General features: G+C 39.2%; 2 protein-coding genes across 6 annotated transcripts in view; one reads left to right on the top strand and one right to left on the bottom strand.

Annotated features, from left to right (window-relative positions):
* Positions 1–420: 420 nt before the first annotated feature.
* On the bottom strand, positions 421–4,416 carry LOC116847703 (ras-related protein Rab-2). 2 transcript variants are annotated; one of them, XR_004378805.1, is made up of 5 exons: positions 4,195–4,416; positions 3,294–3,433; positions 2,629–2,985; positions 2,058–2,284; positions 421–1,664 (listed from the first exon to the last, which is right to left on the bottom strand). XR_004378805.1 is itself a non-coding variant. In XM_032822987.1 (4 exons), exons 1-4 carry the CDS (start codon positions 4,238–4,240, stop codon positions 2,183–2,185), a joined length of 645 nt encoding a protein of 214 aa, XP_032678878.1. In that variant the 5' UTR covers positions 4,241–4,416; the 3' UTR covers positions 421–2,182. The 2 variants fall into 2 exon arrangements, 1 of the variants encoding a protein (XP_032678878.1); XM_032822987.1 differs by having other exon boundaries at positions 421–2,284.
* Positions 4,417–5,880: 1,464 nt separating this feature from the next.
* LOC116847650 (protein diaphanous) overlaps positions 5,881–11,915 on the top strand; it is a 26,783-nt gene continuing 20,748 nt past the window's right edge. For 2 of the 4 annotated variants that reach the window (XM_032822866.1, XM_032822867.1), the window contains exon 1: positions 7,446–7,728. In XM_032822866.1, coding sequence (XP_032678757.1) covers positions 7,672–7,728 — 57 coding nt within the window. In that variant the 5' untranslated portion in view covers positions 7,446–7,671. Of the gene's footprint in view, positions 6,187–6,949; positions 7,030–7,445; positions 7,729–11,915 lie in introns of those variants that run through there. The other 2 variants (XM_032822868.1, XM_032822871.1) reach the window with 2 other exon arrangements.

Below are 11,915 nucleotides of genomic sequence, written 5' to 3'. Positions count from 1 at the left end.
TTTTTTACGATCCCTATTACCTAGCTACTTGAAGCAACGCTGTTTCAGCTTCATTACAAGTGAAATAATGTCTTTTAGAGATCCGAAATATATATTTATATCTTTTGGTCTATTTGAAATCCATGAAAGTCAATGTAATTTAATTATTAGATTTTACATTATATATATATATATATATATATATATATATATATATATATATATATATAAAATTAAAAGATGGTATGCTATATATTAAATATCACGTATTAAAATAAAATAAATAATTTAATGTATTCGATTTTAATTTCAAATTTTGTGTATGTGTGTGTGTGTGTGTGTGGAAAAAACTGTTCAATATATTGTCATTCATTTTACGCACTTGGTAATTTAACGCTCGTATTGCGTTACATGATATATCTTAGGATTAAGGACAAAAAGTAATGTGCACATATATATTTCCAATTGAAGAGATATGCCCAACGCATACATACAAAATACATCACAAGCCGTCAATTAGCTTTGACTGTGCATAGAACAATATCGCTAGATTATATTTAAATCAAATATTTAAATGTAATTCTCCCTGAAACCAATGTACATGATTTAATTATTACAATATACAAGCGCGCAAAGAAAATATACAACAATGCTGACACATTCTTTGGTACAATGATCAAGATATAGGCTTCCTAATAAGAGAGATATTGTAAATAACATTTGATTACAATAATGCTCAAGAAGCCAATTTGTACTAATTGTAGTATATTTATGATTATAGATGCGCTTCTCTTCGTAATTGTACCGAGAAACATTGATATTAATATATAATTTACTTGCTCCATAGCTGACACAAATCGTTTAATAAATATAATAACGTGCACTACCAGAGAATTTATCTTTTGTTCATCGTATATTTAAATATATTTCGTGTTCGCAAATTTTGAAATAATCGTAGTTACCTTTGAGATGAGGTAAAAAATATTTGTTAAAATGGAATGAATTTTTTTTGTATCTTGATGAAATACAGTAAAATCATTATCAATGCCTATATTCATATCGGTATCATTATCTATCATTACCTATGGTCTAAAATACGTAATTATGGATTTTGTATTATATATTAGATATTTGAAGCTTCAGCTTTACTATAATATAAATGGTAAAAATGTATTTTTGATTCGTTCTATATCATAACACGCGATAATGTCTTCATTTTCGGAACAACGCCACGATAAATATCATAAATAATGATACCAATCGTCAATACATGCAATATAAGATTTCTCTATTGCGTACTCTTATATAGAATATAAATCTGGTTAAATAGGCCTTCCGATGGTATTGATTAATACATGTCTCATATAATTGTCATCTTATATATCAGTACATACATACATATACATATATATATATTGTTTTAGGTAATTAGGTGTAAATCATGTTTTTATGTAAAACCAGATTAACTGATGTATATATCAGCGTCCGTGAGCCATTATTAATAGAATGGAATTTTGATCGTTAGTGCACATTACATTATACGATATACACAATATATATTAAACGAATACAAAATATTTTAAATATAGAAGTGCCTGTCCTCTCCCGCTTTATCACTCTCGATAATTGATATTACTTGATACAATAATTTCACGTCGTGCTGCATAAAGTGGGAGACAAGCTCGCTAAAATTTACAATATAATTAAAGTTAAATTATATTACGCAATCACATTAAATAAACGTAAAAATCTCCTAATAATCAAGGGAACTCATTCGACTATCGATGCAAAATAACATTTCATGTTAAAAAAATAAAACTATTACGTGATGTGCAAGAACGAAAAACAGTTATATGTTAAATGGTTTGGTCGCTCTGAAAAAGAATCAAATCTGCCGAGAACATATTGAAAAATAACGCAACTTCATTCATATATCTTTTACCAGACTTTGTAAATAAAAACTTTATTATGCCTTGTATGATTTTAATGATGTATAACATTCTCGTCTTACAATAATCCTATTTATTATGCGTATAAGATTACTGTAACTAATAAATACATCAACTGTCATTTGTTACCTTATGATGCGGCATGCGCACAACTAAATTGTACAAAGTAAGAGTTCAGATTAAAACGAAGAGCAGGAGTAACGGTCAATTCAGATCGGAGAAGGATGAAGCGGTGGACAGATAAGCCCCAGCCCCTAGCAGCACCCGCCACCTTGCGCACTACCTTGTCCACCAGTACCTGGTAAACCTCCAGGACTTGTCGGCGAGTGTTGTGGCCCAATCTTAATACCGTTTGCCTGTGCAATTCAATATTCATATTGGTATTTCAAAAATCTCGATTAGATTTCTATAGGCAAAACAATATCATCATAGAACAATAAAAACACAAGATATGAGGAAAAATGCTGAAAGAAGATAATTAAATAATTATAAATTGTCCTTGTGCATCTGTTATTTTTCAGCTTCTGACATGTTAACATGTAAAACCAGAAAGATTTATATTTTATAAATATATTCCTTTAGAATAATTTTAGTGAAAAATAATAAACAAAATTATGGATAGAATTATGTAAACATTAAGTTTACTTTTTACTTGGGTGTATACAAAGTGCACGCAAACTAATAGAAAATATTGCCATACCTCATTATTGATGTCAAAGACTCCTTCCTGGATTTTCTCATATATTTCTTTCGCTGTATTAATGAACGCTTCTTCTACATTGGCTGCAGTCTTAGCACTGGTCTCCATAAAGACTAGACCATGCTCTCGTGCAAAAGCCTCACCTTCTTCTCTCCTTACTTCTCTTCGGTTATCTAAGTCGCTCTTGTTGCCAATCAACATGATAACCATATTGGAATTCGAATGCTGCCTTGCATCTTCTAACCAAGTTGTAAGATGATTAAAGGTTTCTCTACGTGTAATGTCATATACCAATAGAGCTCCGGCTGCTCCACGGTAATATGACCTTGTTATAGAACGAAATGCCTCTTGACCTGCCTATGAGTCATGAAAATGATTAAGAATTGATAGTCAAAGACATGCACAAATCAAGATCCTACTTGTGTAACTTTGAAATAAAATTGTTAAAAAATATGCACAATATATTATATATTTTTATTATCTATTAGTATTATCTATTAGTATCTATTAGTATTAATATGGATTTCCATATTTTTTAATATGGAAATTAATAACAAAGAATGTTTAGTTGAATACTAAACATCTAATTGATAATTATTAGATACATATTTGAAGATAGTTTGAAGATATTATTAATGTTAAAAATGTATAAAATAAATAATTACAGTATCCCATATCTGCAGTTTAATTTGCTTGCTATCAATGGTAATCATACGAGCACCAAACTCAACTCCTATTGTCAAGTCATGGACCGGCTGAAATCTCTTATCCGTAAACTGAAGAAGAAGACAGGACTTTCCAACTCCTATATAAAAATAATGTCATGACATTTGGAATGCTTACATCACAACTCTTGATTGTAGAGTCTCGGTGAAAGTAGTCTACATTCTATTGCGCAAGGATCTTTTTATGCTTGTGCACTCAGTCTTTTACTCTGATGTTTACAAATACTGGTATACATGTAACATATTTACAATGTTACGTTTTACTTAACTTAATCTTATATCTACTATTTAATATAATAATTTTTTCATTCGTAAAGCATGAGCTGTTATTACTTAAAAGAGAAATTAAAACAACACTCTAAGTATATTAATAAATGCAGTACACAAAGTGCGTCTAACGGCGACATAAATAATTCCATAATAAAAGGCACTATGCACGATGTGCTATTTATAGCTGCCAGCGCTGAAATCAACAAGAGAGCTTATCGAATTCTGCAGAACACGCATTATTGAATCAACGATCGCTCTTGTTAGAGCAGCAACAGATCACGATAATGATGCTGAGCAGCAGAAAATCGCGAAAACTTTTGCATCGCAAACGCCAACACGCGTCATACATATTTAAGAGAAGCGAGCGTGACATCGGGATAAAGGACATTTTCGCGATTGGTGCCCGCCCCCATAATGTCGATTTGCTTTTGGCGTTTGCAAATAGGAAGTATCGCGGCATGCGCCAGAACGAAAACAATGGGCTCGTGTTGCAAGTGACGCAGAGAGCGAGCGGGACGAGAAACTCGTTTTGAGATCGTTGCCATAGCGCGATCATACGTCGCGTATTTACCTGTGTCTCCGATAATGATATACTTGAAGAGGTACGCGTACGACATTTTGGGATACGCGCGGCTCGACAAGACTCGCAAACAGTTCTCTTGACGCACCAGGAAACAGAGTTCTCACTTCTTTTTACCGTCTTATCTCTTCTGCTCGAGCATAACGTCACAGAGACACTTCGGTAAGACTCGGCTCGCCTCGCGTTCCCTTCGGCTTTTCGATATTAGTCGTCACTGTCGTCACTGACGTCGCGTGGGGACACGTCGTCGTCGTCGTCGTGCAGTGACGTTAACCGCTGATTGGTCGGGGATAATCGGGCGGAATCGCGGTTGAAACGAACATGGCGTCGCGAGAGGTTTAGGGCCTTTGCACGTAAAAAAATTTTAACTGTCCCGATCTACAATAGGTATAGTAAGCTTTAAGCCTTAAGAAATTGACCAATTACAGTCGATTATTCTTTTCAAATTTGACTGTAATTGGTAAATTTCTTAAAGCTTAGGGCTTAAATCACATATTGGGTGCTTTCCAATTACGTTTTGTGTATTACACAAAACCAGTTTATTGGTTGTATATTATCTTACAAGATATTTTAGATAATATGCGACCAATAAACTGGTTTTGTGTAGGTATGTGTCAAGATGTGTTAAGGGACGTCTACATTGGAAGTAAATAGCAAGAAGTAGGAAGTAAGAATAAGAAATTGACCAACCACAGTCGAATGTGAGAAGAATAATTAACTATGATTGGTCAATTTCTTATTCTTACTTTCTACTTCTTACTGTTTACTTCCAATGTAGACGTCCCTTTAAGCAATTGAAAAGCACCTATTGTAGATCGGGACTAAAGCCTGTTCTACAATACGTCATACGTCGCTGTCGTGTGCGAAGTGCAGCCGATGGGCCAATCAGAGGATTTGTTTTTCGAGATGAGTTCTCCTTATGGCTCCTGCCCACAGGACGCGGTAAAGTTTGCCGCGCGGCGGAAGTTCGTGCGACAGCCAATCAATATGCTGCTTTCCGTAATAACCTTGTAGCTCTCACGGAAAAACAACATATTGATTGGCGTTGCCGCGTTCTGTGTGTAGGAGCCATTATTGGATCATTGACTGCGTTCCGACGTCCGATAGCGACATACGACGTATTGTAGAACGGACCTAAGTCCCGATCCACAATAGAGTAGTAAGCTTTAAGCTTTAAGAAATTGATCAATCACAGTCGATTATTTTCCTCAAATTTGACTGTGATTGGTCAATTTCTTAAAGCTTAAAGCTTACTACACCTATTGTGGATCGGGACTAAGGATGAAGTCCCATGGTATGTATTTTCGCGTAACGCGTAATCGCGTAATCGCGTAACTAATCATATATTTCTATTCTTTTAGAAGTTCCAACAGAAATACTAAATGACTGCGTTCAGCAGAGAAAGCTGCTTTGCAACTGTGTAAAATTCGTAAATCTGATTGGTACATGCTCTTGGATTTAACCAAAATTAAGAGCATAATCCAATTAGATTCACGAATTTTACACAATTGCAAAGCAGCTTTCTTTGCTGAACGCAACCAATGTCGCAATTTATTGGTACGCGCTTACGCGGTACGCGGAAAATATATGCCATGTGACTTCAGCCTATTCCGATGATTTATGCGCGACCACCCTTATCGAGTCGCGAGTTCCGTCCGTTGGCGGCACTGTTCGCCGCCGTTGCCTGGCGTCGCTTCGTTCGCACGCGCGCTGCGTCCGTCGCGCAATTCGGAATTGTTGCAACAAGTACGAGCGCGAACGTAACGGACATTTTTCAGCTGCTTTAGAAAGGTCGGTGGATTTCACGCGAGGAATACGCGCGCGTCGTCCAATCATTCCGATCGTTAATTCGTGAGCGCGCGCGCGGACCACGCCGCCGACTTCGCCGTTTCGCGTGGCAGTAACGACGCAGGAACATCGACAAAGTGTCTGTCCCACGTAAAAGTGTGCGAATTCGAGCGAGGGAGGCCTCGACAAATACAGGTAACGCGAGGAGTCTTCTCTCGGGTCATCGGGCGAAAAAAATCGGCTCGATTGTGAACAACGATTGACCTAATCGGTGTCGGCCCCCTCGCGCGAGTCTCGGCTCGTCCGCACGAGCATTGATTTGTTTAACAAATGTCGCCTCTCTTTGCCGTCAAATTCAGCCGAGGGGTTCGATTGTATTCCCGTCCAAGGCCGATTTTTTTCCTGCCCACTTGTCAACACTGGCATTTGTTGGTAACCTTATTTTCACAGAATTCGATCCTAACTTGTCAAACTAACCTTTCACTCTGAGGTATAGCTCAGACTCAGTACTTCAGTATGATCTTGATTGTTCGTTTGAATACGCATATGAACGTAAGCGGTTCTAAAATATTGTATTCTTACAGAGTGAAAAACTAGATCTCTCTGTGTAGCTGTCAACATGACATGTAAACAGAGCAGATCAATATTTAGTTCATATCAGGTATTCTTACATTTTACAAGTAGACTATCAATAAAGAGTTTATATGATGTCGTGATGCAATATATATAATATATATATGTAGAATAATTGCTTTCAAGCATAAGATATAACCTATATCTTTGATGAAAGTAGCATTGGGAACCACCTGTTATATTCAATTGTAGATTGTCTAAAAGCTAATAATTCATGTATTAAATATAGGACTTTCACACAGAGTTTTTATTCAATCTGAATTCAGCTTAACTTACTTAGGAGATCTGTTGATACATAAATAATTGTTTTGGTGTCTTTTTATAGATTAAAGAAATGCATCGAAGAAGATAACAAATCTGGAAAACAGGATCATGGCGAATAGAAGAGAGAAGCCTGTAGGCTTTGTGAGTAGAATTATTGCATCTTAATGCATAACTAGATTTAAGTCAGTAAGAGCATTTCACAATGCTCCAAGGTTTAGTTAAGGATCTAGCAAATTAGAAGCAAGAATCATTCGAGAAGTTAGATACAATTCAATGTAATGCACTTCCATCATTTCCGAATTGAAGACTGTAATAATCATTTCCGGATTGTAGACTGTAATAATAATATGTATAAACTAATATGTATATGTAGAAATATCAGCCACATAATTCTGGAATGACAGTTACTGTTTCTAATTTTGGAATGCAATGTACTGAGCGACTCCTAAGGCTTCTAACTAGCAATACATTCCAATGTGATACACACCTTTCTGCGCATCTTATCTCGATGTATTTCGCGGCGATAATCGGTATCAGTCGTTTACTATTAGCTTAGTTGCGACAGTTGTCACGCACATTGTCAGTAGAACCGAGGCGCGGTCGAACGCGTTGCGGATTTTCGTTTTTCTTCTCCGAGTTGTCGTGTATTATCGCATCGTGGATTAATGAACGTCATTTGAGTGATTTCCACGATGCAGCTTGAGTAAATTCGTGAAGTAAAACGTGCGCGTCGATGACGTGATTGTAAAGCAAACTTTGAAAGAGAGTGATTCAGTGTGAACTATGTCAGCCATAGAGAGAAGAAAGACCTGGTATCGTATGACTGATGCCGGTGGCAAGGTAAAGATCGCTTTTTCGGATTCATCTCGGCTTTCGGGAAGCAGCCGTATTGCTAAAATTGCTAAGTTGTCGACGTAGCGTGAGTTTGATAAAGTCGTACTGTGCAATGGCAAATCTAAAAAAAGTGACCAAAATTTGATTCGAAAATATCATGAAAGCGCATCAAAAAGATGTGTGGAAAGCGCACATATTTTTGTTTAATGATAAAGAACGTTAGAAACGTGTCAAAAGACTTTCAATGAGGATGATGCGCCTGAAGCGTATCATTCTTGTGGTAAGAGATAAAACATGTAACGTATGTAGGAATTCCATAGTGATACGCTATAATACGTGGGCATAACGTCGAGTTTCCTGTTGTATTATCGTATTTGTCGTAGTTTGTGTTGGCGACTTTTGTGTCGCGCATAAGCATCACCAGAAGCATTCAAAGTGCCACCGTTTCACATTCGCGTAAAACGATATTTTTCGCTCCGCCGCATTCGACGCGAATCTCTCATTTCCGTACTCGTCTTTCGTCCCAATTCGCACTTAATATCACACCTTTGCCTCTCTTTCTACGACACTCGTTATCGCCTGATTTGAATTCCGATAACGTCGCTTTTTATGCGATACTCATGTTACTGTCGTTCGTTATTTATCAGCTTCATTTCGTTATTTTCAGCGGCCTCGGATTTCCGTGGCCTTAACACGGGAAAAAAATTTCAGTTCGTCCGATAAAATGGCGACCACACGAAAACTCAATGATGAGGGACGATATCTCTTATCGCGACTTGAAAAACTCAGTTCAGATAACTGAGAACAATTGACTGAGTAGAGATCTCCTACAGAGGAATCTTTTTCTTTTTACACAGAGAAAAATACACGCTGCATTCAAGCACATAATAAATATTACTTGTTTCAAATATTTCATAAATTTACATATCCGCAAATTTGTTCATGAATTTAAACATCGGATTTATTCAAAATAGATTGTGAGTCCAAGCAAGTTTAGTATTTCAATCAAGAATATCAAGCTAAAAATTCAGTTTACTTACCACATAGAACCGAATCAACTTTTTTTTACGAAGTTTTGTAATATTCTTGTAAAGTAAATAAATTTTCCTTTTAAATATATGATAATAAATTTCTTTAAAATTCGCGGCGAGCATATTTTTTACAAAGAAAAAATTCTACTTGGAAATATATCTGCGGGATATAAAGTTTATTTCTCTGTGAAATATAAATATAAAGTGAAATATAAAATGAAATATAAAGTGAAATATAAAGTTTATTTCTGTGAATAAACTTTGTATTTCACGAATGAATTTTTAAATATTTTTTTCTTAATGTATTATCAAGAAAATATTCTTTGTTAAAGATAATCATTACTTAAAAGAAGGAAAATAATTGTTTTTCATAGCAAAGTAGTACAATCGATTTTTCGTCTGGTCCTCGAATCACAAAAAATCAGTTACGCAAGCAGAGTTTTTTTCCACGCAATACGAGAGTCGCGTCGAGCCGCAAAAAAAAAAAAATGATGAGAGAACACGCGTGATCGTGATGTGACACGTTTCGCGAGTGCGTGAATCGCGTGAAAAATGGAAAAAGAAAAGCGACGCAACTTGTGGGAATTGCTGCGTTGATGCGACGAGTAATGCGGCCTTTGATAAAGAATGATATGCGCATGTAGCATTCGATAACGCGAACACGAACCCGCACACGTACGTGCACGCGCACACGCAGTTGCTGACCTTAGGTGTAGCGCAAATTCGAGATGCATCGCAAATCGCGCGTACAAAGTTCGCCGATGTAAATCCCCAGCCTTATCGTCGCGATCGCGACTGGCGATTTCGTATCTCCGTGTGATTTTAATCAAACTCCCTTTCTTTCTTCTCCTTGCGAGAGGTCGTTGCATCGGTCGTTGCAGATCGTGCGTGCAGAAACCGGGCGATCGCGCGCGCACTTGTCGATACGCGCAATTATGTAGCATTTAGCGTGCACTGAATAGCGACATGGCGAGGATTGATGCAAGAGTCGGCTGTGTGCGACGTGTACGTTGTGTCAGGTGGAAATGCTACCTGTCGGTAGCGATTCTCGAGAATCAAACTTATGTCCCCGAGTCTTTAAACATGCGTAACCGTACGAGTTAGAGACGTTGAACGTCAACATATCAAATCAATATATCAAAAATAAAGCAACGTAATCAATAATAAAAGTAATTCAACAATAAAAATAAGTAAATCAATAATATATTACAGATATATTAATATATTAAAAATATGTAGAAATCAACATATTAAAAGGAAGTTAAATGTCAGTGTATAATACGAGATATTTGTTGCATCACGACGCTAATGCCGGGGCTCCCAGCTTCGCGGTCGTCGATTTTTCAATTTATGCAATTGGCGTGATACGAGAGGTATCTCTTTCGAGGGAGGAGGGAGGAGATGTGCACGGATATCGCGTGCGAATAAAACCACGGAGATATCCAATCCGTCGCGGGTGCACGCAACTCTCAGAGGCGGGCCTCGCACGTCATAGAAGCGGCAGAATTTTCAAAGATCGGGCAGAGGCGTTTGGCGTTTAAACGCCACGTCGAGGACGCGGAGGTGCTAAACCGAGTCTTACGCGTTTCGCGCACAAGGACAAAGACGCACCTTTCAGCAGCCGAGGATCATCTTCGCCACGACAGACGACCGCGCGTAGGTCGGTACGCGGAGGAAATGAGAAAAAAAAGAAAGAAAGAAAAAGAGGACTCGCACATTCGGCCTCCGCGTGTGTACCTAATGGAATTTCGCGTGACACCGTTTTGCTCTCTCTCTCTCTCTCTCTCCCCCTCTTTCTCTCTCTCTCTCTCTCGTGCACGCGCGCTCCTTTTTTCCGTCTCTCTCTCCTGCAGTAGAAGGTCGGTCAGGCCGCTGGCGTCATCGCCCGACTGCTCGCACAAGTGATATCATCCGTAACCATGCGTATGCTTTTTTTCTTCCGGTTAATCGGGAATAATTAAAACCACCGGTTAGTCCCCGCAAAACTCGCAAGAAGGGCCCCGTGGTGGTCCTTTGGTGGCTTTGTCACGCTTGGGGATACTGAGCGAAACGACGCGGGGAAAACGGGGGAAAACCAGCGCGAAATTGGAGCACGGTGGAAGGAAGGATCGGAGTGTGCGTTACGCAATGCGAGATAATCGCGAGCTTCTGTCAGATTTCGAGTTAGCGTCAGACTGGGACAACAGAAAATGTTGCGGCCGACAAGGTAGAAGTGCCAACGCGCCCGTATCCGATCCCGGACACTTTTGCTCTGCCCCTTAAATACGAATATCGAGCTTTTCTGTCTCTTTTCCACATTTGTTCTCGCTTCGTCCCGCGGAGGAGACTTTCCTCACTCCTGCTGTTTCGCATTCACCGCGCTGCGCCCTGGTCGTTCAACGGCGGCGCGATAGAACAGGTGGCCGTTTATGTTCGCGTATGTAGAGCGTTACGTAACGCGACGTCACGCCGAAATACCCGGCGGTACTGGAATTGCGCTTAATACGAGAACCGCGCGGAGCTTTAGCGAACGTCACCGCGCATAGGTTCGACGCCCGAAATAACATCCACGACGGCGTCTCCGCCGCCTTTCTCACGCCAGTTATACCGTAATACGCGCTTCATTCGCTACGTGATAATACGTGGCACTTCCCCGTGTGTGACACGACGTAAACGCTAAGCGAAACCGGATCTTCAAACGCGCTCAATCGTCCGCGCTTTCGTCCATCTGGACCGTTCGCTACGTCCCGCAAGCACGTTAGACAGACAGTCCTTAATGCCAAGGACAATAGCAAGGATCGGAAAAGGCAATGTGGTTTCTTGTCGAGCACCAACACCCATTTGTAGAGTGCACGCTAAAGACGGCATATCGGAGGACACGCGTCTCTCTTTCTCTCTCTCTCTCTCTCTCTCTCTCTCTCTCTCTCTCTCTCTCCGTCTCGATCCCCCGCTCTGCCGCACCCTCTCCCACTCCCTCTCCCCCGTTCCCGCCGCGACGGTCTTTACGGCCTTATTTGCGGAGACGTAAAAATCGCGAAAATCAATACGGAACTTCTAACATTAAATATTCAGGCTATTGACTGGGCGGGGCCGAGTCAGACACTCGTCGTTCGCGGCCCCTCGTCATTTCTCTGTAGCGGAAGGCACAAAAAAAAATTGGGAAAGAGGAGCGAGGCACGACGG

The sequence above is a fragment of the Odontomachus brunneus genome, unplaced genomic scaffold (assembly GCF_010583005.1).
Source record: "Odontomachus brunneus isolate Ranch 3 - 2012 unplaced genomic scaffold, Obru_v1 Obru_scaffold_082, whole genome shotgun sequence".
NCBI classification, from domain to species: Eukaryota; Metazoa; Arthropoda; class Insecta; order Hymenoptera; family Formicidae; genus Odontomachus; species Odontomachus brunneus.
The sequence above is the reverse complement of the archived record's forward strand: the minus strand, read 5'-3'. Positions and strand labels throughout refer to the sequence as shown.

Bases quoted from the DNA above. Each gene is read 5' to 3' on its own strand.
- LOC116847703 (XM_032822987.1), bottom strand. From the start codon at position 4,240: ATGTCGTACGCGTACCTCTTCAAGTATATCATTATCGGAGACACAG. The intron at 3,434-4,194 runs GTAAATACGCGA...ATTTTTATATAG, and splicing joins TATCATTATCGGAGACACAG to GAGTTGGAAAGTCCTGTCTT. The intron at 2,986-3,293 runs GTAATTATTTAT...CATGACTCATAG, and splicing joins AACTGCAGATATGGGATACT to GCAGGTCAAGAGGCATTTCG.